This window comes from Stegostoma tigrinum, chromosome 1, assembly GCF_030684315.1.
Source record: "Stegostoma tigrinum isolate sSteTig4 chromosome 1, sSteTig4.hap1, whole genome shotgun sequence".
NCBI lineage: Eukaryota > Metazoa > Chordata > Chondrichthyes > Orectolobiformes > Stegostomatidae > Stegostoma > Stegostoma tigrinum.
In genome coordinates, this window is record NC_081354.1 from 101,447,384 (window position 1) to 101,474,110 (window position 26,727).

Below are 26,727 nucleotides of genomic sequence, written 5' to 3' on the forward strand. Positions count from 1 at the left end.
CTAAAATCAGTAAAGGCCTATGACGAATATAATGGAAGCAGGAAAGAACTTAAAGGGGAGGCTAAAAGGGGCCACAAAAATCCTTGGTAAATAGGATTAAGGAGAATTCAAAGGTATTTTATGTGTATATTAGGAGCATGGGTGTAGTTATAAAAAGAGTAGGTTCACTCAAGGACAAAGGAGGGAATTTAAGCATGGATCCAGAGAAGGTGGGTATTATCCTGAATGATTACTTTACATTGGTATTTATCAAGGAGAAGGATATGGATGATGGTAAGATATGGGAAGGATATATTGATATTCCAGGACAAATTGATATCAAGACGGAAGACCATATGGAAACAGGCCAATTGGCCCAACAAGTCCACACTGCCCCTCCAAAGAGCATCCCACCCAGACCAATCCCCCTACCCCTGCATTTCCCATGTCTAACCCACTAACTTAAATATCCCTGGGCCTTATAGGCAATTTAGCACAACCAATCCACCTAGCCTGCACAAGTTCTGCCCAATGGAAGAGGGTGGAAGAGAGTATCATGGGGGTGGGAGGCATCTTTGATAATTTTGATTGCTTTTCTGAGGCAGCAGGAGGTATAAATTGAGTCAATGAATGAAAGACTGGTTGCATGATAGACTGGGCTGTGTTCATCTCCCTGAAGTTTCTCGCCATCTTGTGAAGAACAGTTGCCAAATCACTTTGTGATGCATCCAGACAGGAAGCTTTTCATGGTGTATCTATAACAGTAGCACAATGACTCAGTGGTTAGCACTGCTACCTCACAACACCAGGGACCCATGTTTAATTCCAGCCTTAGGCGACTGTCTGTGTGGAGCTTGCACATACTCTCTGTGTCTGTTTGGGCTTCCTTTGCATGCTTCAGTTTCCTCGCACCCTCCAAAGATGTACAGGTTAGGTGGATTGGCTATACTAAGTTATGTAGAGGTGTGCAAGCTCGGTGGATTAGCCATGATAAATGTGGGGTTAGAGGGATGGATGGATCAGGTGGGATGCTCTTCAGCAGGTTGGTGTGGACTTGATGGGCCAAATGACCTGCTTCCGTGCTGTAAGGATTCTGTTCTATGACTAAAAATTGATAAGAGTCATTGTGACCTTGGAAATATGTCACTCTTCATTCAGTTTTGCTTGGTCAAAATCCTGGAATTCCCTTCTTCATTCCATTATGGTGCACCTGCAGCACATGGACAGCAGCAGTTCAAGAAAGCAACTGACCATGATCTTCTCAAGGGCAGCTAGGGATGGGCAATAAATAATAAATTCTGGCCAGCCAGCAATGCCCACATCCCACAAGTGAGTTGACAAAATGTAAATTATTTTGTGATGTGAGATTTCATAATATCACTTCTCTTCAGAAAATGATTATCTTACTGTTACCTTAGGTTATGCCCTTCTGCAAATCGCCAGAAGGTTTGATGAGTGAGCAATGGGTGATAGTCTTTTATTTAATAAATCTGCTGCTTTTAACTAATGGCATATTATGTTAGGTCTCAAGTTATGTGGAGTGTTCATTTCCATCTGCTTTCAAATTCACAAATGGCAGCAAAAGCAATTTTCTGCAATACATTGCTAATAATGTGATAGAAACACAGGGACATCATTCACAAACTACATCAAATTTAAATAAGAGATAATGGGAACTGCAGATGCTGGAGATTCCAAGATAATAAAATGTGAGGCTGGATGAACACAGCAGGCCAAGCAGCATCTCAGGAGCACAAAAGCTGACGTTTCGGGCCTAGACCCTTCATCAACTTTTGTGCTCCTGAGATGCTGCTTGGCCTGCTGTGTTCATCCAGCCTCACATTTTATTATCTTCAAATTTAAATAAGCTAGCTTCTGAAACATTACATTTTCTTGAGAGAGAGAAAAAAAATATTGATAGGAACATTTCTAATTAGTACATCTAGAAAACAAAATTAGAGTTTTTTGATTCCGTTATGTTTATTCTGGTTGTGATACAAAGTTCCTACAAAAGAGATAAAACAGAAACCCACACTCTTAAAATTTACATATATTTTCTCATGACTAAAATCCTTGGTGGGTAGTTTTAAAAGATGTGTCATGTTTTGCATGTTATGCAAATGGAAATATGGTGCTATATTTTCACTGTGGGAGAGTCATTGTATTTGTTTTTTTGTAGCTGATGTGTGTAGGAAGATGAGGTTCATATTCATCTGAGTGAACGTTACCAGGCGTTATTAAACACAGCTGCACATAAGTGCTTGGTAAGAGAAGACCTGTAACTCGGAGCACCGCAGATCTAGATGTCAGTTTCCAAGTAATTTGGTGTCACTACAGAAGGATAGAAGTATAGAAAATAGGAGCAAGAGGTGGCCATTCGGCCTTTCAAATCTGCTTCACCATTTGTTACGGCAATGACTGATCCATAGTCTATTCCCTGTTTCCCCCCATATCCTTTGATTTCTTTAGCCCCAAGTGCTATATCTAACTCTTCAAACAGCAGAATTTTTCAGCTTTGACTCCTTTCTGTGGCACTGAATTCCACATGCTCACCACTCTCTGAGTGAAGAAATTTGTCCTCATCTCAGTCAACTCTGTGACCCCTAGTTCAGGGCTATCAGGTGACAAGGCACATCCTTCCCGCATTTATCCTGTCTTTTTTTCTTAGAATTTTATAGGTTTCCATGAGATGCCTGCCTCTTTCTTTTGAACTCCAGTGGATCCAATCCCAACTGATTCAATCTCTCCTCATGCATCTCCTCAAGGATCTCGGGCCATCCCAAGAATCAGTCAGGTAAACCTTTACTACAATCCCTCTAAAATGAAGATATTCTTCCTCTGATAAGGAGACCAAAACTGTACACAATATTGATTCCTGATCCTGTACTCAAATCCCCTCACTGTGAAGGCCAACATACCATTTGGCTTCTTAAGCACCTGCTGCCCTTGCATGTTTACCTTCAGAAACTGGTGCGCGAGGATTCCCAGGTCTTGTTGCACATTCCCCTGTTTCAGTTGATAAGCATTCAGATAATAATTCACCTTCCTGTTTTTGCTTGAAAAGTGGATATTAGAATTAGAGTTATGTTTTTTTGTCATGTGTACCCTAGTACTGGATACAGGAGGAGTACAGTGAAACGTGTTTTTTTTAGTAAACCGGCCTGGTGCTATCTAAGGTACGAGGGTATCTAGGTACAAAATATTACGTATAATGTAGAAAAATAAAGAAATAAAGTTAAAAGTTCAAAATTACAGTCCTTATTTGCTAAACCACAGGCCTGGGTTGCATCCAAAACCAGGCAGCTCTTCCTGCTACGTTCGGGGCTGTATCCATGCTGTGCCCGGTTTCTACTGGTCTTCTACTCCACTGCGCTGAGCTCGCTCTTTACTGGGCTCACTCTTCCCTGTGCTGGGCTTGCTTTCTGTTGGGCTCACTCTCCCCTGTGCTGGGCTTGCTCTCCCCCATGCTGGACTCATTCTCCTCCACATTGAACACAATCTTCCCCATTTTGGGTATGCTGCTCCCCATATTGGGCTCATTTGCCGCTGGACTCAATCTCCTCCGCGCAGGGCTTGAACTTCCCCATGTTGGATGTATTTGTACTGTGACTGCCATGCAATTACCCACTGACTCACATTGTCCAAATTACACTGCAACATCTGCGTTTCCTCCTTAAATCTTATCCTTCCAAACAACTTTGTGTCATCTGCAAATTTGGAGATGTTACGTTTAGTTTCTTCACCTAAATCCCCAACATGTATTTTGAATAACTGGGTTTCTTGCACCAATCCCTGCAGTGTCCCTATAGTCCCTAAAAAGGGACCTGACCCAAAATGTCAACTTTCCTGCCCCTGTGGGTATGGATTTCACAAAGATATGCAATCAGATAAATGCTCAAAAATGATGTCACAAATATTCAAAGAAATTAATATTATATTGGTAATAAACCAATTTATATCTTCTGCTTATAGCCCAAAATTTCAAGGTGCAATGGAAAGCTGCCATCAAATCTTGAGGACAATGATTGAGCCTTATTGTTAAGACTGTTCTAATGATTGGGATAACAGCGTTCATTTGTAACTATTTGCCATTAGAGTAGCTCCTAATGAGTTAACAGAATATAATCCTTGTGAACTAATGTACAAACATGAAATGAGAGGACCACTTAAATTACCTAAAGAGAAATTAATAGACCAGAGCTTGGAGTCTCTGCTTCCAGACTATCTTATAAGTTTTAAGGAGAAATTGACCAATGTCTATGAGATGGATGAAAACATTTGAAGGATATTCATAAAACAATGAAAACCAGACCCAATGATAAAAGGCCGAAGTTGGCAAAAAGGGTGCAGCAAAGAAATTTTGTGTTGCTACTGCTGTTTGGGGAAAGTAAGAACCTTAAAAGTAAGGCTCAATGGACCTTATTAAATCAAAAAGAAACTCAATGATGTGAATAGTGAGTACTCCAGATAGGAGAAGTAATCAGTAATGTGTCATATTAACATGTAAAAATGATATTATAAGAGAGATGAGAATCAGGAATAAAGCATCCTTATGGTCATGAAAGATGTAGGGAGTGCAACAGAAACTGCAGATCAACTGGAGAATGAATCAGAAATTGAACATTCAAAGGCAGAGCCTGCGTCCAACACTCAGATTGCAAGACACTCAGCAGCTTAAAATATTAGATAGTATAATGTTTCATCTTCCAGAAAACTATCAAAATCTCTTACAAAGGCTATTACAGTATTATAAACCAATTTGTAGGAACAGGTCAGGAAAAACAGTTTCAGCTGTTCATGATGTTAATGGGGAAGCATTACCTAGAAAATAGCACTCTTTCAGGCTCAATCCAGCAAGATTCCTACAATGAAGTTAATTTCATGATGGACATTAATTTTATTAACCTGAACTATAATAGCTATAAGCAGAAGATATAAATTGGTTTATTACCAATATAATATTAATTTCTTTGAATATTTGTGACATCATTTTTGAGCATTTATCTGATTGCATATCTTTGTGAAATCCATACCCACAGGAGCAGGAAAGTTGACATTTTGGGTCAGGTCCCTTTTTAGGGACTATAGGGGCACTGCAGGGATTGGGATTATAATGATTCTGTATTGTTTTTCAAAATCAATGTTCTAATAAAAACAGACTGCTTTCCTATTCCAAATCTGGGGGACGGGATTGAAAGAATTGGACATGTATGATTTGCTACAAAAATCAACTTGCCAGGAAAATATTGCAATGTTAAAGTAATATTAAAGCTAAAGTATTGATTTTTGCCACATTGAAAGAGATTTATCTTTGCTAAATCATACCATTTGGAATGAAAAAATGCATCAGCGACATTCCACCTACTAACCAGTAAAGTCATTGAAGAACTATGTCAGTATGTTGCTTACAGCAATGATTTGAGTACAAAACTGAGAAGAACACTTACGTCATTTGACAACTGTTTAGTTGGCTATAAAACATCAATTTGGCTATACATCTGGCTAGCATGGAAGTGAAGGAGATTTTTTGGCTGCACTGTGGGACAAGGCCAAGTTGTCCCCAGAGAGGTAAATACAATGTATTTTTCACTCATCCATCTTGAGGGCAAAATGTGAATTTTTGCATTATGTTGGCAAGTGTAGATTTTGTCTGAATCTCAGCGCTGCTGTCACACTTTTATCAAGCATGTTGAAAAAAAGCATGAGATTTGAACGGATGCAAGACTGTCAATATGCCTTTGAAAATGTGAAAGCTGTATTGACAAATGAACTGGCTTTAGTCATGCCTAATTATGTAAATCATTCAAACTGGCTATCGATGCCAGTGACATGAATGTGGGGGCTCCTTACTGTAAGATGCTGAGATGAAGATTGACCAGCTGGTTAAGTATTTTTCAAAGAAACTGACCAAATGTCAACAAATATAGACAGTAGAAATGGAAACTTTTGAGTCTTGTGAAAGCTTTGTATCATTTTGAGATTCACATCACCAACAATATTGAAGGAACTGTTATTTATAGGGATCATTTTCCTTTGATTTTGTAGAAACATTTTGGGATAGAAATTTACGATTGTTTTGTGGATTTTAACTCTCCAACAATATAATTTGAATATTCTACATGGATTTGAAAAATAAAATGTTACATTGGGCATTTTACTGAGAGCATTTTTGGACGTCACTGCGTGATGTGTTGCCTATGATCTTATGTAAAATATGGTTACTGTGTAACTCACTGTATGTTTAATGTCAACATGTTACTACAGTTAGTGTGATGTAGAAGTTGCTTTGAAATAATTTTTCATGAATCTCTTAAAGATACATTTTGACTCTTCTTTTGGGAAATGTCATGTAAGACGGGTGATTTGTATATATTTTAATATTTGTTTTTGGATTTTTGAGCTTTGAACTTGCAAAATATAGTTTTCTGTGTGTCTGAATGGGTTTAATAATTAAGTTATAAGTATTTCTGTAGTCTTCTGCACTATCTTTTCAAACAGTTTAAGAGAGAAAGCCACCAAGGACTAATGGAACTAGCCTTTTGTTAATATTGCAAAGGTGAACAGCCAAGGTCTTTTCCCCAGGGTAGTGAAGTCCAAAACTAGAGGATATAGGTTTAAGGTGAGAGGGGCAAGATTTAAAAGGGACCTAAAGGGTAACTTTCTCACTCAGAAGGTGGTGCATATATAGAATGGACTGCTAGCAGATGTGATGGAGGCTGGCGCAATAACAATATATGAAAGGCCACTGAATGCGTATATGGATAGGAAGGTGTTTGAGGGATATGGGCCAAATGCTGGTAAATGGAGCTACATTTATTTAGGATATCTGGTCAGCATGGAAGAGTTGGATGAAAGTGTCTGTTTCTGTGCTGAAAACCCTACGACTCTGTGATTCTATAACTGAGGCTGCTGAAGATCAGAAACAAAAAAAAGTGATCAAAAACCTCACTACATTTGACAATACCTGACGAGAGAAAAACAGAGTTAATGCTTTGACCCCAGTGACACATCATCAGAACTTTTTGTTACATACACAGTGAACAAAGTACATATCATAGTACATTACAACAGATGGAAAGTTCTGGATTCTTGTTTTTTTAATGCTGGGGTAATCAGCCATAACTTGGGTTTCAGTTTTAGTTTGCAGGGTTCTTGACAAAAGTCGGATGTATAGAGCATCCTTAGAGAATTTGTAAAAAATACATTACTCTGGAATAAGGAATTTAGTAATAGTTCCAGACCACATGTGAAGATTCTATCAGATTCTTTAGGCTGGAGTTCAAATTCACAGTTAAATTAAGCCGGTCGAGAAGGAGCTTCTGTTTGATGTGACTGTCGTAAAGATGTGTGTTTAGGGTCTGTAAAGGTGTGTTTTTTTATGACGATTGAGATTGTATTTTTAACATGTTTGAAAATAGTTAAAATTGTTTTATATGTGAATAGTTCAGCTGATTCTATTTCATTTTCATTTTGGCGTAAAATAAATTTCAGTTTTATTGTGAAACCTAATTCTGCAATATTGAATATTTATATTTCAGTAAGAGACGACCTTGTTAAAATCAAACATAAAACACATCAAGCCAGATATCAGTCCGTCGTCTGATATCCAGTAATAAACTCAGCTAGGATCAGAACAATTCCAACAATAATCTCACAATACAAGTACTTAATTGGCTGGAGGCTCTTTTAGGCATCTAGCTGTCATGAGAAATGCTATGTAGATGCCAGTCCTTTTTTTTATTTTATCATAATTATGAATGGGATGTGGGCATTGCTGATGTGGCCAGCATTTATTGCCTATCCCAAGTTGCCCATGTAAGGCGGGAATGAGCTGCCTTCTTGAACAGCGGCAATCCATTTGCTGTAAGTAGACCCAGAAGGCTATTAGGGAGGGAATCCCAGGATTTTTGTTAATCAAATGTATCTTCTGCTCATTTTTGTTGTAAAAAAACCATTATTGATTACAATTTAAGATAACAAAGTGTGGAGCTGGATGAACACAGCAGGCCAAGCAGCATCTTAGGAGCACAAAAGCTGACGTTTCGGGCCTAGACCCTTCATCAGAGAGGGGGATGGGGTGAGGGTTCTGAAATAAATAGGGAGAGAGGGGGAGGCGGACTGAAGATGGATTGAGGAGAAGATGGGTGGCGAGGAGAGTATAGGTGGGGAAGTAGGGAGGGGATAGGTCAGTCCGGGGAGGACGGACGGGTCAAAGAGATGGGATGAGGTTAGTAGGTAGGAAATAGAGGTGCGGCTTGAGGTCGGAAGAGGGGTAGGTGAGAGGATGAACAGGTTAGGGAGGTAGGGATGACCTGGGCTGATTTTGGGATGCAGTGGGGGGAAGGAGATTTTGAAGCTGGTGAAATCCACATTGATACCATTGGGCTGCAGGGTTCCCAAGCGGAATATGAGTTGCTGTTCCTGCAACCTACAGGTGGCATCATTGTGGCACTGCAGGAAGCCCAGGATGGACTTGTAGTCTAAGGAATGGGAGGGGAAGTTAAAATGATTCGCGACTGGGAGGTGCAGTTGTTTATTGCGAACCGAGCATAGGTGTTCTGCAAAGCGGTCCCCAAGCCCCTGCTTGGTTTCCCTAATGTAGAGGAAGCCACAATGGGTACAGCGGATGCAGTATACCACATTGGTGGATGTGCAGGTGAACATCTGCTTGATATTTAAAGTCATCTTGGGGCCTGGGATAGGGGTGAGGGAGGAGGTGTGGGGGCAAATGTAGCACTTCCTGCAGTTGCAGGGGAAAGTGCTGGGTGTGGTGGGGCTGGAGAGGAGTGTGTAGTGGACAAGGGAGTCGTGGAGAGAGTGGTCTCTCTGGAAGGCAGACAAGGGTGGGGATGGAAAAATGTCTTTACTGGTGTGGTCGGATTGTAGATGGCGGAAGTGTTGGAGGAAGTGATTACAATTTACTTGTGGAGCAACTTAAAATAGAGACTTACGTATCTTATAATATCGATACATCAGCTACCCACAGTATGCATGCAACTGCTTCACAACTGCTTACACTGTGTTATTTAATTTATGTTTTGAATTTTTTAACAATAAATCCAGAGATTCCAAAGGATCCATCTTCTTTCCCAGTCTGCTCTTTCTCAAGATCAACAATGCCTTTCTCTCATCCCATTTTTGTTGATGATTTCAATCTACATTTATTATCTTCCATCAAATTGCACAATTTCAATTCTCATTGATTTCATGCCTTTTGTAGTACAGTGATTATAAGGGCTCTTATGGTGTAGTAGTCATGTCTCTACTTCTGACCAGGAGATTGGGATCAGGTTCCACCTGATTCAGAGTCAGAGAGTGATAGAATTGTTCATCTCGGGCACAGACCCTTTAGGCAAACTCATACATGCCGATCAAATATCCTAACTGATCTTGACCCATTTGCCAGCATTTGGCCCATATCCCTCTAAATCCTGCCTATTCATATACTCATCCAGCTGCCTTTTAAATGTTGTTATTGTACCAGACTCCACCACTTTGTCTGGCAGCTCATTTCACACATGAAGCACCTTCTGCATGAAAACCTAAGCCTTTTTAGTTTTGGACTCTCTAGCCCTCAGAAAAAGACCTTGGCTACTCACCCTATTCATGCTCCTCAAGATTTTGTAAACCTCTATACGGTCACCCCTCAACATCCGACACTTCAGGAAATTCAGCCTATTCGGCCTCTCCCTACAGCTGAAACCCTCCAACTTCAACAATATCCTTGTAAATTTTTTCTGCTTTCTTGCAAGTTTAACAAAATCTTTCCTATAGCAAGGGGGACCAGCAATGAATGTAGTATTCCAAAAGTGGCCTCACAAATGTCCTGTACAACCAAATCATGTCATCCCATCTCTTACACTCACTGGTGTATAGTGACATTTCTGAACAGGTTCATTAGAAATTACTACAGTTCCGTAATTGAATCACTACACCATGACCTTCTCTATTTCATTTTCTATTTAATCTCTCATTGGTTGTGGGCATTGCTGATTTGGCCAGCATTTATTGCCTATCCCTAGTTGCCTTTGAAAGGCACGGAAGAGCTGCCTCCTTGAACTGCTGCAGTCCATTTGCTGTAGGTAGACCCAGAATGCTGTAAGGGAGGGAATTCCAGGATTTTGATGCAAGGACGGAAGGCTGATATGTTTCCAAATGAGCTTGGTGCGTGGCTTGATGGCGAACATGTAGTTGATGGTTTTCTTGTGTATCTACTCCCCTTGTCTTTTCAGGGTGGAAGTGGTTATGTGTCAAACACACTTTCTAAGGATTTTTGGTGGATATCTGCAATGCATTTTGTAGATAGTATTCATTGCTGATACCCAGTGTTGATGGAGGGTAGAATGATTGCTTATGGATGTGGTGTTCATTGTCTTGGATGATTCTAAGCTTCTTGAGTGTTGTTTGAGCTGCACTCATCAGGAAAGTGGGGAGTATTTCACCACACTCCCGACTTGAGGTGGACAGGTTCTGAGGAGTCAGCAGGTGAGTTACTTGCTGCTGTATTTCTGGTCTTCAGCCATCTCTTGTAGCCATTGTATTTATATGGTGAGTCCATGTGAGTTTCTGCTCAATGGTAATCCCCAGCACATTGTTAGTAGGGGATTCAGTGATATGTTGATTCATTGAATGTTAAAGGGTGTGGTTGAATGCATTTTATTGGAGATGGCCATTGTCTAACATTTGTGTGGTGTGAAAGTTACTTGTCACTTTTCAATCCAAGCTTGAATAGTATTCATTGTTGTTGCATTTGAACATGGACTGCTTCAATATCTGAGGAGTCATGAATGATACTAACCATTGCACAATCATTGGCAAATATCCCCACTTCTAACCTTATGATGGTGGGAAAATCATTGATGAAGCAGCTGAAGACAGTTGGACCTAGGGCACTACCCTGAAGAACTCCTGCAGAGATGTCCTGGAGCTGAGATGACTGATCTCCAACAACCAAAGCCATCTTCCATTTTCTGAAGAAGAATCCAGGCCCGAAATGTCAGCCTTCCTCTCCTCTGATGCTGCCTGGCCTGCTGTATTCATCCAGATCTACACCTTGTTATCCTATCTTCTATGTGTTGGGTATGACTTCAGCAGGGGAGAGTTTGCCCCTGATACCCACTGATGCAAATTTTGCCAGGGCTCCTTGATGCCACATTCAGTCAAATACAGACCTGATGCCAAGGGTTGTCACTCCCATCTCACCTCTGGGATTCAACTGTTTTGCCCATGTTTGAACCAAGGCTGTATTGAGGTCAAGGGTAGAGTGGCCCTGGCAGAACCCAAACTGGGCATCACTGAGCAGGCTATTGCTAAGCAAGTGCTGCTTGATAGCACTGTTGATGATACATTCCACCATTTTACTGATGATCGACAGTAGACTGATAGGGCGGTAACTGGCTGGGTTGGATTTGTACTTTTTTTAATGAATAGGACATACCTGGACAATTTTCCACATTGTTGGATAGATACCAGTGCTGTAACTGTACTGGAACAGCTTGGCTAGGGGAGCAGCAAGTTCTGGAGCACAAGTCTTCAGCCAGAATGTTGTCAGGACCCATCGCCTTTGCAGTATCCAGTGTCTCCAACTGATTCTGGATATCACTTGGAGTCAATTGAATTAGGTGAAGAACGGTATCTCTAACACTGAGCATCACGGGAGGAAGCCAATATGGATCATTCACTTGGCATGTTGGAAGTTAGCTTCTGCCTTATCACTTGCACTGATATGTTGGACTCTCCCATCATTGAAGATTGGGATATTTGTGGAGCTTACTCCTCCAGTGAATTGTTTAATTGTCCACCACCATTCATGACTGGATGTGGGTAGACAGCAGAGATTACATCTTATCCGTTGAATGCACGATCACTTAGCTCATCTATGACTTGTTGCTAGTGCTGTTCTGCATGCAAATAGTCCTAATAGCTTCACCAGATTTACATCTCATTTTGAAGCATACCTGTGCAGCTCCTGATATGCTGTCCTGCAGTCTCCATTGAATCTTTGGCTTGATGGTAATGGTTGAGTGGGGGCTATGCAGGCCACTGAGGTGAAGATTTTCTGTGTGGGTTGCTATTCGGAGGGTCAGAGCAGATTCAGTAAGCTGAATGTCCCCTTTCGGTGCTATATGGTTTCTAAGATTCCAAGCAAAGTAAAACTATGGGAAGAGACAAGTAGCTACCATAAAGGGAAATCCTAGTCTTCTATAGAGTGGTTAAAGGGGATGGCTACATTTGCTGATATTGATTCATATGCATTGTGCACTGCACAGTGAGGTCTTTAATATTATGAATGATTTTGATAGAGTGGAAAAAAAGCAGGGATAAAAACATACATAGAGATGATGAATATAAGATTGTCACAATGAAATTGTACCACTAACTAAATGTAGCTGGGATAGTTGGTATCGTGATAATGGTACTGGCTTAGTAGTCCAGACTAGTGTTCAGTGGCATGGGTTTGAATCCCACCATGGCATATGGTGAAAATTGAATAAGACCTGGAATTACAAACGATGATGTAACTATTGTTAATTGTAATAAAAATTCATACAGTTCACAAATATCCTACATTTAACTCCAAACCAAAGACAATGTGGTTGACCTTTAGGTGACCTCTGAATTGACTTAGGGATGGCCTACAGATGCGGACACTTGCTAGCGACATTTACAACCCAGACAAAATCAAAGGGCAAAATAATCCAGGAGACAATTCTGAAGAAACTTCTTTAGCCAGTTGAAGTAAATTATTTAGATATATTTATGTGGAAACTATACAAACAAATGAGGGAGAAGGGAATAGATAATGAAAATACATTTATATCAGAGAAAACTGTGGGGAAGGCCCAAGTTGAGCCAAATCACAGACGTGGACTAAATAGACCAAATGGCCTGCCATATATGCTAACTTATGTCATTTATCCAGTTTGTACTAGCACTTTGCCATCTTCTTGTATTAAAAGAAATGTTTATATTCTACTTACAAAAGCTAAAAGAATTTCATCATTCATTACAATAAAATGAATTTCTGTCATGTTCTGCAAGGTCTATGAATTTGTCCTTGCCAGCTGTTCCTTGTTGCACTCTGTTCAGATGAGGTTTAACACAAATTGTTAAAAACAACTCATTAGTCCTAATCATGAGACAAGAGAGAGGTTTAAAGTGAAATTGTAGAGCACGTTCTATTGGAATGAACTAATGTTGCTACCTTTAATGGTACACAGAGAGTACACAATGATGATAAAATATTTAATCATTTGTATCATTTTACCCCTGCTGATATAAAGGTGTCTATGATGTAATGTTATGCATTATTGAAGTAAGACTCTATGAGGAGTAGTGTTGACCTGTTGCCCTTCACACTCTTAAATTTTGATGGTACTGCAATATATATAGAATATCTACCTACATAAGTGGGAAGTTTTTATATTCAATTTGAACAGACTGCAGAAGGATTTCTGTGAAAAGGAAATGTGAAATTCACCTTCCAATGGAAAAATCTAGACTCATTGGCCTAATGAAGACAGACGGAGAGCGCCAACAGAAAAAAGTCAGGTTTCGAGTATCTTCTGCAAACAGTGGAAGAGTGCTGAAAGAAGTGTATACCGATGGAAACCTGGTGGACTCCCAAGTCTCAGAATGTGCCAGCAATTCTGAGAGTGAGCAATGCAGTAGCTACAGTGAAGTGAATGGATATAATGGGCAGCATTTTGCTTTGGAAACTGATGGTAATGAAAATGAATGTGATGACATGCTTCTGTTAGCAAGTACCACCAAAGACAGAGGAATCTTTCGAAAGAGAATTAATATCTTAAGTAAAAATGGTACAGTGAGAGGTGTCAAACACAAAGTCAGCGCTGGGCAAGCACTTTTCAGTAATTTGTCAATTGGTGCGGTTCAGGTATGTCAAAAGTATAAAGATTTTCCCAATAAGTGTTCCATCTCCTGTAATGGTAATTAACACTGCTAGCTTCTGACTTTTTCTTCAAGTTTGTTGCAGCAAAGTATTTGCTGTCATATAATAGTGTTTCAGAAGTCTGAAAATCTTCATGAAAGTTGAGGAAAATTGCAGTTATCCTGTGACTGTATTATAATGAAGTGTATTGAATTTTGTTTGCAATTTACTACTCCTTAGAAAGCTTCTGTTTGGTAGGAATCTAAATTTTTTCACAACAAAGCACATAAATAGGTGACTCTCACTGCAGTTTGGATGTTTTTTTTGTTGCAGCAAACAATGAAACAACATTGTCAAAGATCCTCTGTTGCCATTATGCAGTATCGACTATTTAGGTATTAAGGAAATTAATGTTGGCAACTGACGCACTTGTGGATTTCCACTTAATAAATTATGGAAAGATTGACATTTATATCCTTTTCTTTGTAAGTAGAATGTGTTTTCAATTGCAATATCTTATTTTCTTAAAGTCTGAAAATACTCGTTGTACTAAATTGTCTGAGCAGTTCTTCATAATGTTGTGGCCGATTGCATCTTCAATATTTCAGTCGTCTGGATGGGCCTTTGTGAACTGTAGGATTAATGTAAATCATGCTGGCCTAAGACAAAATTCACCTTCCAAAGTTAAATTTAATTGAAGGCTTCTTTATCTAATAAACATGGCCTTTGATCTCCAATTTCAAATTTGTATGAACCTACTTTATAAATGTGCCTTTAATTATCTTCAAGTTTGCTTAACATCATGCGTTCCCTGTCAAAATACAATCATTGAAATATATTGTCTTTTTCTAAATACTTTTCATCATTTACAGCCTCATTGTATTACCATAGCACATTCCCTTTGTTTCATTGTTTGGCATTTTATTAGATGTACTGACTTCCTTAGTTTAAATAAGTTAACACTTCTGTTAAAACTACAGACCAGGGATACTATATGAAAGGTTTAAGCTGAATTCCTGAACAATTTTCAGATTTAAACTGTGAGCATAATGTAAATACACTTGGGTGGTCTATAATGTTGCATAGAATTACATAGGTTTTACAGCATACAGCAATCTGTCAATGTCTGTGTTTCTGCTGCACATGAGCTACACGTAATCTGTCTTCATCTCATCCTTTTAGCATATCCTTTTATTCTTTTTACCTCTTTATCTGGTTTCTCTTCATATGCTTCATACCACAATGTTATGCACTTTAAATATTCAAAATGGTGGGGAATTCCACACGCTTTCTATTATTTGCATTTTAATTCTCTTCCTCTAGAAATAACCCTACATTTGTCTGTACTTCTTATGGTTTTGTTAACTAGATTTGCTACTTTATCTTATTTTGTCACAATGTCAAAAGATTCCTTTGCACTCTTACTTTGCAAGATGCCTCCTTACTGCTCCTATCAAACACATTTGACCATCTGTCTTTAGATATATTATTGATTCCAGATAGCAATTTATGAATGGTGACTATGGAAATGTCAGTATTATCCTCACTACAACAAAACCTTCAGCAGGTGATTTTTGACCTGAGATTTCTTTGACTTAAATTCTATGGGCATTTTGAACATATTGTTTGCAACTGGTATTATCTTTTACTCAGGAATGACTCTTAGATCATTTCTTGTTTATCTTCTTGTTTAACAAAGTAAACTTAATTTATTAATACCTTTGTTTCTTTAATATCATTTGCATTATGTTACATGTCCCAAAGTTGAATTTTATTGACAATATCTTTGCCCACTGGCAAACTGTCCCGAAGATGTGTTTAAATATTTGTGTTTTCTGTGTATTTTCTGCAATTGTCCATTATGTTTTACATTCTGTTATAAAGATACTCCTCTTGAAGATTATTTGAAAGTAATCTGGTCTATTAGCTCTTGCCATTTATGTCTGATGGAATACTATGGTTAGTCGCTATCTGTTACTATGCATTTCTTAGTCAGTTATCCAATTTGATCCAAAAATGTACCATCTTTCAAAACAGTCAACAGAAGAATAGGAACATTTGGTACATTCCCTGGTGGCAAAGAACATGCTCATATGGACCGGAAGTGTTAACTCTGTTTTCTCCTCTACAGATGCTGCCAGACTTGCTGAGCTTTTCCAGCAACTTTGTTTTTGTTCACCTCCCTATTTTCTGCATGTAAACTGACGTTTTCCCAGCCACCATCAGTTCTGAGGAAGGGTCACTGGACCTGAAATGTTAACTCTGTTTTCTCCTCCACAGATGCTGCCAGACCTGCTGAGATTTTCCAGCAACTTTGTTATTGCTCATAGCAAACAGATTATCAAATCACAGGATGCATTTTATAGGGTTATGTATTACCACCCCAGACCGAAAAGCCTATTAGCACCACATTGATCTGTGGTAGTTCACTGTGGGCAGCCTTACTTGGTTTAGAGTGGGACTTCTGCCCTTGTCAGGAAGGAAATCCTAGGCAATACAGAGTGGCTAGCTAATTAGAGATAATGGGAACTGCAGATGCTGGAGAATCTGAGATAACAAAGTGTAGAGCTGGATGAACAGAGCAGGCCAAGCAGCATCTTAGGAGCACAAAAGCTGACGTTTCGGGCCTAGACCCGTCATCAGATTCTAATTAGTTTAGTCACAACTGTGCCCGAATCGAATAGTGACCACAGGTAGGGTGGCCAGCAGTCCATGAAGCAGAAGAGAGCTCTGGATCTCTAATTTCAGGGATTTTGCTTGGGCGTGTTGACAGACCCCATTGCATGATGAAAGTAAGGTGTGAGAGGCAGCAGTCGAGGCAGTACAACGCAGTGAGCCTGTGAGTGAATAGTGGCATGAGCTACAATATAAATACCTGAGGAGCAGGGTCAGTCAGATAGGACTGAGGTAAATCAGAGCATCGGTAGTGGGAATGGAGCTGAACACAGAGGCAGAGTTCCGGAGGTGTCATCATGACTCAAAAAGTGAAGTGGGCTTGGCTGCTTAGGAACCAGGTCAACAGACAGAGTGAGTAGTGTCTGAGGGGAGATAGGGTATGAAGTACTTATTTTTGTCATTGCAGTTTATTAGGAATGGTGAGTAAGGGTGACTGTCGAAGTGTAGGCGAGCAATAGTGATAGGGGACTCTATTGTCTAGAGAACAGATAGACACTTCTGCAAGTGAGACTCTAGAAAGGTATGTTACCTTCCTGGTACCAGGGTCAAGGATGTGTCTGAGCAGGCACAAGATATTCTTGAGTAAGCAACCTGTGACCATTGCTCATATTGGTACTAATGATGTAGGCAGAAAGAGCGATGAAGTCCTGGGAAGGAAATTTAGGGAGTTAGGTAGGAAGTTGAAAAGCAGGACCTCTAGGGTTGTAATTTTGCGATTACTCCCACTATTGAGGCCAGAAATAAGAAGATAATACAGTTGTAAGTGTGGCTAAAGAGCTGGTGTAGAAGGGAGAGATTCAGAATTCTGGATCATTGTGATTGCTTCCACGGCATGTGGGGCCTATATTGGAAGGGTGGAGGGGTGCCAGTATCCTGATGGGGATGTTTGGTGGTGCCACTTAGGAGGGTTTAAACTAGTGTGTCAGGTAGATGGGAAACAGAGGAGTAGGTCAGCATGTGGAGTGTTTGAAGAGAAGAGTGGGGCTCAGTCAAGTAAGTCTAACAAGGAAGAACAGGCAAGGCAAAGTTAAGAACAGAGCAGAACTTGTGATCTGAACTGTATTCATATTAATGCAAGGAGTATAGCAGATAACGTGGATGAGGTTAGAGCCTGGGTTAGTACATGGGAATATGCTTTAGTAGCCATTACAGCAACTTGGTTGAGAGAAGGACAGGACTGGAAGTTCAACATTCAGTGTTTAGATATTTCAGATGAGATAGTGAGGGATGTAAAAGAGGTGACGAGCTGCATTACCAATCTTGGAGAATGTTACAGCTGCACTAACACAGGACATCTTGGAGGATTCAGCCAGCAAGGCATTATGGGTAGAATTCAGGCTTAAGAAAGGTACAATCACGATGATGGGGTTATACTATAAATCTCTAAAAATCCAATGGGAGGTTGAGGAACAGGCGTGTAAACAGATTATGGAAAGATGTAATAAAAAAGACATTGCACTGGTGAGTGATTTTAATTTCCCCAATCATGACTGGGACTCTGTTAGGACCAAAGGCTTGCATAGGGCTGAATTTATTAGATACAACTGGGGGCTTTCTTGAAACAATACATAGATAGTCCAACAAGGGAAGGGACTATATTAGACTCTGTATTTGGAACTGAACCTGGCTAGATGATCAAATTTTCAGTGGGGGTACATTTTGGGGACAATGATCATAATTCTCTAAGTTTTAAAATAGCTATTGAAAAGATAAGACTTGTCGTCTGGTGAAAGTGCTAAATTGGGGGAAGGCTAACCACAACAGTATTAGGTAGCAACTGGAAATAAGATTGGATTGGGATAGCTGATTGAAGATAAATCCACATCTGACATGTGGAAGTCTTTTAAAGGCCAGTTGATCAGAGTTCAGGACCAAGCATATTCCTGTGGGGATGAAAGATAAGGCTGGCAAAATTTGGGAACCTTGGATAACAACGGATAATGAAAGTTTAGTTAAAAAGAAAAAGAAAGCATCTATAAGATTTATGCAACAAGAATCAAACAAGGCCCTTGAGGTGTGTAAAGGAAGCTGAAAAGAATTTAAACAAGAAATTATGAGGGGCCATGAAATGTCCTTGGCAATTGGGATTAAGGAGAATCCCAAGACATTTTACGTGGACATTAGGATTAAGAAAGTAACTAGGGAAAGGGTCAGTACACCCAAGGACAAAAGAAGGAATTTATGTGTGGAGCCAGGGGAAGTGGGTTAGGTCCATAACGAGTACCTCACATTGGCATTCACCAAGGAGGAGGACATGGATGATGGTAAGTTTAGAGAGAGGTTGTTTTGATACTCTAAGGTATGAATTGTGAGATGTTGGGTATCTTGAAAAACGTTAAGGTAGACAAATGGAGTTTAATGTAGATAAATGTGAAGTGCTGCATTTTGGAAAGGCAAATCAGTGTTGGACTTATACACTTAATGGTAGGGTCCTGGGGAGAGTTGTTGAACAAAGAGATCTTGGAGTGCAGATTCATAGTTCCTTGAAAGAGGAGTCGCAGGCAGATAGGATAGTGAAAATGGTTTTTGGTATGCTGCCTTTACTGGTCAGTACATTAGTATATGAGTTGGGAGGTCACATTGTGGCTGTACAGAACATTGGTTAGGCCACTATTGGAATACTGTGTGCAGTTCTGATCTCCCTGCTATAGGAAGGGTGTTGTGAAACTTGAAAGGGCTCAGAAAAGATTTACAAGGATGTTACGGGGGTTGGAGGGTTTGAGCTATATGAAGAGGCTGAATAGACTGGGATTATTTTCCCTGTAGAGTTGGAGGCTGATAGGTGACTTTATAGCGATTTATAAAATCATGAGGGGCATGATAGGGTAAATAGACAATATCTTTTCTCCAGAGTGGGGTGTCCAAAACTAGAGGGGATAAAGTTTTTACTTCAGGGTCTCAGGATCAAAACCGTGGTCTGTGTCTGAATATATTTGGCTCACTACACTGGGGTAGAGCATTCAACAATCTCCTTCTCAAAATCCATAAACCTGACTGCCCTGGTCAACTGAGATAAAAAAGGCGTAGAGCTGGATGAACACAGCAGGTCAAACAGCATCAGAGGATCAGGAAGGCTGACGTTTCGGGCCTAGACTCTTCTTCAACCTGGTTCCTCTTCTTCAACCTGGTTCCTGCCCTGCTGAACTTATCTCCACTTATCTTGACTCCATTTTCTACCCCCCCCCACCGTGTCCAGGAACTCCCCACCTACGTCTGGGACACCACTTACACCCTCTACCGCCTCCAAAATTTCTGATTTCCTGGCCCTCAACACCTCATCTTCACCATGTATTCTGCAATCCCTACATACTTGCATTTCCCATGCAGATGGCCTAAAAGCCCACCACTCCTTTCTCTCCAGTAGACCCGACCAGTTCCTCTCCACCAACGCCCTTATCCGCCTAACCGAACTCATTCTTACCCTAAACGATTTCTCCTTCAACTCCTCCCACTTTCTACCGATGAAGGGGGTGGCCATGGGCACTCACATGGACCCAAGCTATACCTGCCGCTTTGTAGGATACGTGGAACAGCCCCACTTCCACAGCTACACTGGCCCTATCCCCCACTTTATGCTCCACTACATCAATGGCTGTATCAGCGCCGCCTCATGCTCCCACGAGGAGCTCGAACAGTTCATCCACTTTACTAACACCTTCCACCCCAACCTTAAATTCACCTGGACCATCTCTGATGCCTCTCTCTTCTTCCTGGATCTCTCTGTCTCCGTCTCTGATGACTGCCTTGAAACTGATATCTATTTCAAGCCCACCGACTCCTAAAGCTACCTAGGCTACACCTCCTCTCTCCCACTGTCCTGCAAGAATGCCATCCCCTATTCCCAATTCCACCACCTCTGCTGCATCTGCCCCAAGATGAGACATTCCTCTCCTGGACATCCCAGGTGTCCTCGTTTTCAATGACCGCAGTTTCCCCTCCTCAGTGGTCAAAAACGCTCTTGACTGTATCTCTTGTGCTTCCTGCATCCTCACCCTCACACCCCTCCCTGTAATAAAAGCAAAGACAGAACTACCCACGTCCTCATGTCTCACACCATTAACCTCCGGATTCAATGCATCATTCTCCACTACCACCGCCACCTGCAATCTGACCCCACTACGAAGGATATATTTCCCTCTCCACCCTTATCTGCATTCCGAAGGGACCGCTCTCTCTGCGACTTCCTCGTCTGCTCCACACTCCCCACCAACCCCACTGCCCTGGCACCTTTACCTGCAATCGCAGGAAGTGCTACACCTGCCCCTACACCTCCTCCCTCACTTCCATCCCAGGCCCAAGAAGAACTTACACTTTAAACAGATGTTCACCTGCATATCTGCTAATATGGGCTTTATTGTGTCTGCTGTTCCCGATGTGGCCTCCTCTACACTGGGGAGACCAAGCAGAGGCTTGGAGATTGCTTTAGGGGGCATCTATGCTCAGTTTGTGACAAATGACAACATTTCCGAGTTGCAAACTGCTTCAACTCCCCCTCCCACTCCTTGGATGACATGTCCTCCAGTGTCACAATGAGGCAGCCCGAAAACTGGAGGGACAGCACCTGATATTCTGCCTTGGAACCCAACAACCCCATGGTCTCAAAGTGGTCTTCACAAGCTTCAAAACCTCCCTATCCCCGATTTCATCCCAAGACCAGTGCCCCGTCTCATCCTACCTCTTTGACCTGACGTCTTTTCTCCCACCTACCCGCTCCTCTCACCTCACTGACCAACCGCCACGCCCACTTTCTACCTACACTCACCCCTACTAGCTTCATCCCTGCCTCTTTGACCTACCTGCTCCTCTATCCACTTTCTGTCACCGCCTCTCCCTCTCTCTGTTTATTTCAGAGTCGCCTTCTCCTCCCCCATTTCTGAAGAAGGGTCCAGACCCGAAACATCAGCTTTCCTGCTCTTCTGATGCTGCCTGGCCTGCTGTGTTTATCCAGCTCTATACCTTGTTATCACAGATTCTCCAGCATCTGCACTTTCTACTATCCCTGTGTGCAGAATGATGTTAAGAGAATGACACATGGTTTGATTGTGAGAATTCTCTTTCATTTTAACTAATGTGAAGCAGGGATAACATCAAGCATAGGAGTCATTCCTATTCTATGAAAGGTGTTTGTGGTGTGTTACCGAGATATAGAGTTTGCGAGCAGGAATGTGGAGCTGGAGCTGTATGAAATGTTAGTTAGACTATAGCTGTGTGCAGTTCTGGACTCCACATTATCAGATGGATGTTAATTTAGTGGAGATGATGCCAAGGAGATTTACCAGGATATTGCCTGGGCTGGAGAATTTTACTTATGAACAGAGATTGGATAGACTGTGATAGTTTTCCTTGGAGCAAAGGACAGTGAGGGGTGACATGACTGAGATGTACAAAATTGTAAAGGGCATAAATAGGCTAGACAAGAAGGAGTTTTTCCCCTTGGTGACAGGATGAATGACCAGTGGCATGGATGTAAGGTAAAGGGGGGGGATGTGAGGAAAGAATTCCTCATTCAGAGAGTGGTGGGAACTTGGAACTCACTGCCTTTAAGGATGCTAAAGGTGGAAAACCTCACAATATTTAAGAAGTATAGATGATTGTAGCTCTCATGGTAGCTGGTGCAGACAGCTTTTTAAAAAATCATTCGTGGGATGTGGATGTCACTAGCTGACCAGCATTTATTCTGTATCCCTAGATGCTTTTGAGAAGATGGTGCTGAGCTGCCTTCTTGCACTGCTCGAGTCCATGTTCTGTAGACGACCCACAAAGACTTTAGGGAGAGAATTCAAAGATTTTGGCTTAGTGACGGTGAAGGAATAATGATACATTTCTAAGTCATGATGTTGAGTGGCTCGGATGGCTACTTGCAGGTAGTGGTGTTCCCATTATCATCTGCTCTTCTTGGTGGAAGTGATTGTGAGCTTGGAAGGTGCTGCCTATGGATCTTTGTTAAATTACTGCAGTGCATCTTGTAGATAGTACACACTGCTGCAACTAAGCGTCTGAAAATAGATGTTTGTGCATGTGATGCCAATCAAGCAGGTTGCTTAGTCCTGGATGGCGTCAAGCTTGTCATGTGTTGTTGGAGCTGCACTCATCCAGGCAAGGGGGGAGTATTCCATCACAGTCCTGACTTGTGCCTTGTAGATGGTGGGAAGGCTTTGGTTAAAAGCCAGACTTTGTTCAAATTTTAAATCAGGTGCGTTGACTGTCAGATTCGAAGACTGCATATAAGAGAGAAAACCATTGACATGACATTGCAAGAACCTCACCAGAAAGTCATCTTAACTTGTTAGAAATGGTTCAAACTGAATTTTTATTTCTCTATATAGATGTTCCCTTGATGCGTGCATTTTCCATGTCTGTACCCCCTGAGCTTCCAAGTGTTATTTGAAAGTGTCATGTAGATGCTAAATTAACTGATAAATATTTCTACATATGTTGAACATCCTCTAGAGGGACAGGCACAACTGACACAGGATAAACCATATCTCATTCATACATTTTGTTTCTAGTTTGTACCTTTGATGTTGGAAACACACAATTATTTAATTTTCACAGCCATATCTCATTTGCACAGTTCATTACCTGGTGCTGAAGATGATTAATTTCATCACTGACTTAGTGTTGAGAATAGTCTTATGTCATTCCCCAAAAATAAAATAAATTGTCATAATTTTCAGCAGCAGCAGCCTAACATTTTATCTTCTTGACTCTGTAAAGTAAAGGGCATTTTAAAAGTGGCAGATAGAAAAGGGGTGAAGAACAGATTGCATTATGCAGATGAGTTAATGGGAAAGCAACGTGTCAGAACCATGATATTAATTCATATTCTTGTATGTACTTAGATTATTAAAAAGGCAGGCTACTGAAAATATCTACACATCCCATTTTAAAGTGTCAAAATGTCTGATAAGAATAAAAATATGATCCTTGAGATGCTATTTCCCAAATTTCAAAGCAAGTAATGGGATTTTCAAAATGTTGAACATACAAACTTGAATAGCTTGAAGGTGTCTTTTTTGGCCAGGCCTGTAGAAACTCTGAAAACTACCACCTATCTTCTCCTCGATGCATCTTCGGCCCGCCTCCCCCCCTCTCCCTATTTATTCCAGTTCCCTCTCCCCATCCCCCTCTCTGATGAAGGGTCTAGGCCCGAAATGTCAGCCCTTGTGCTCCTGAGATGCTGCTTGGCCTGCTGTGTTCATCCAGCCCCACACTTTGTTATCTTGAGTTCACCAAGCATAACTGTCACACTCTGGTAACTGCAAAATATAAACAAGGAATATCACTTCCATAAGTGCATTGTTCAATCCTGCAGTGGATGGAATTTTGGTTCCCCAGAAAAATAACATTTTTGTGAATGGTAGCTGGAGGATTTCTCTTTTGCAAGGCAAATTTCAAATACCCCTGTCCAGATCCCAATCTAGGTTTTAACTCGCCTGGTTTACATCTATAATAATTTTGGCAGGACTGGGATTTCAGTGCCTGAAAGAATTCCGGTATTTCCTGAAATTAAACTAATCTTCAAACTGCACTTTTGGTCCACCTATACTAGGTGGACTGTGGGAATTCAAAAAGGCAGATCATCATCCAATTGAGGTGGGCAATAAACGCTGGGCTAGCCAGTAATATTCATGTGCCATGAAAGAATAAAAAGTAATTAAAATTGATTTTGAAATTAAAATGTGATACAAAGCTTCTTAGATGCAATTGACATAACACTTGCATGCAAAAGAACTTGCTTAAAAATGAGATGGTGAGAGTTTGACAATTATAGTTCATCCTTCCAGAATATTAAGTATTATATCATCTGTTAAAGCATCTAATTAATTTTAAATAAATCCACTTGTCCAGGAGTGGTAGTGGCAATCCTTCATCTTGTAATGTGATGGTTGCGTGGTGGTCACAGTGATGGTTAAGTACTACCTGATGTAGCCCAGGAACACTATTCTGGCATGACAATCTATGTATTTGTGGCAGCGGAATTAGAAGCTCAATGATACATTGCTATCAGTTTTGTGTGAGCCTCTTTTCTTGGCCAGCTAAACGTTTTATTTCTGCTCACTTGTTCCAATGCCCCTCCAGGTACTCAGACTCCAGAGCTCATGGCCATCATCAATTATCTCCCAGTTGTTAGTATCTATGCCCACCATCTTCACATCTCACTTGCAGGTGTCCGTGTAACAGGAGTATGTACATCCAGGAAGTTGTGACCTACAGATCGGTTGACTGTATAGAAGGTCTTTGGGTATGTGGCCATCATCCAACTGATGAATGTGGCTGAACCAGTGCAGCCATCATTGGCACAGCAATTGGTGTATGCTGATGGAAGTAGCATATTCCAGCACCTCTGAACTAGTGACCTTTTCCTGACAAGAAATGCCAAGTGTATGTCTATATCAGCAAAAGTGGAAACTTGTCAACCTTTAATCCTGTAAGTAATGTTAGTCCCCCATCACTTCCAGGTAATGACCATCTACAACACGGGAGAACTTAAGCATTGCCTTTTTATGTTCAATGGTATTACCATTGCATCTACTATCAACATCCTGGGGGCTTACTATTGATCTGGAACTGAAATGTAGCAGCCATATATATATACAGTGATTACAAGTGCAGTTCAGAGGCTGGGAATTCTGTGGCAAGTATCTCACCTCCTGTCATTCCAAATCTTGTCCACTGTTTAATCTGTTATGAGGGGGGAATAGAGAGGTTATGACTCAATTTACTGGTAGGAAAACATCTGAAGTACTGTGAATGGTCTAGCTCACCCTTTTCAGGGAAGGAGCTGAATGGGTTAGAAGCACTTCACAGAATGTTTACCAGACTACTGCCTAGAATGAAGTGTGGAGCTGGATGAACACAGCAGGCCAAGCAGCATCTCAGGAGCATAAAAGCTGGCGTTTCGGGCCTTGACCCTTCATCAGAGGTGATGAAGGGTCTAGGCCCGAAATGTCAACTTTTATGGTCCTGAGATGCTGCTTGGCCTGCTGTGTTCATCCAGCTCCACACTTTGTTATCTTGGATTCTCCAGCATCTGCAGTTCCCATTATTACTGTCTAGAATGGGCGGGTTTTCTTATAAGGGCAATTGTGAAAGTTAGATTTGAATTTGCTGGAGTTTAGAACATAAGAAATGACTTAATGGAAACATGTAAGATCCTGAGGAGTCTTGACAGAGTAGAAATGGAAGGGATTATTCTTCTTCAGTTCCAGAACTAGGGATCAGTGTTTGAATATAAGAAATCACCCATTTATAGACATCATAGAACACATACAATGTGGAAACAGGCCCTTTGACCCAATAGGTCCACACCGACTCTTGGAGCACCCTACCCAGACCCAACCCCCTATAACCCACACACATCCCTGAACACTACAGGCAATTTAGCATGGCCAATCCACCTAGCCTGCACATCTTTAGACTGTGGGAGGAAACTGGAGCACCTGAAGGAAACCCACCCAGACACGGGAAGAACGTGCAAACTCTGCATGCAGTCGCCCGAGGCTGCGATTGAACCCAGGTCCCTCATGCGGTGAGGCTGCAGTGCTAGCCACCGAGCCATCGAGTTGCCCCTATTTAAAACAGAGATGGGCCAAAATAATTTATCAATAAAGGTGAGTTTTTGGAACTGTCTTCCTGAAAAGACAGTGAAAGTGGGCTATTGATATGTAAGGTAGTGAAAGCTTATGGAAGGTAGATGGGAATATGGAGTTTTGGTCATGAATTTTATGAATGGTGGAGCAGGTCCAATTCTTGCTCCTTGTTTGTATGTTCGAATGAGGCTCAATATAGATGTTTAATGGAATAGTTTCTGTCGCCTGGATAAGTGCAACTTCAACAACAGTCAAGAAGGTCAATGTCATTGAGGAAAAGAAAACAAAAACAAAGTTGCTGGAAAATCCCAGCAGGTCTGGCAGCATCTGTGAAGGAGAAAACAGAGTTAATGTTTTGGGTCTGGTGATTCTTCCTCAGAACATCTGTTTTCTCCTCCACAGATGCTGCCAGACCTGCTGAGCTTTGTTTTTGTTCCTGATTTACAGCATCCACAGTTCTTTTCATTTTTATCATTGAGGAAAATGTAGCCTATTTGATTAGAAATCAATCTCATACCTTCAACACTCTTTTCTTTTACTGCAGATACTCTGGGGCAGCCATAAATGCCATCCAAAATTTGCACTGCA

General features: G+C 41.0%; 1 protein-coding gene across 1 annotated transcript in view; it reads left to right on the forward strand.

Moving 5' to 3' along the window:
* Positions 1-13,492: 13,492 nt before the first annotated feature.
* Positions 13,493-26,727, forward strand: part of grxcr1a (glutaredoxin and cysteine rich domain containing 1 a) — an 88,282-nt gene continuing 75,047 nt past the window's right edge. Inside the window, exon 1 of the mRNA XM_059651366.1 lies at positions 13,493-13,876. Coding sequence (XP_059507349.1) covers positions 13,493-13,876 — 384 coding nt within the window. The remainder of the gene's footprint in view (positions 13,877-26,727) is intronic.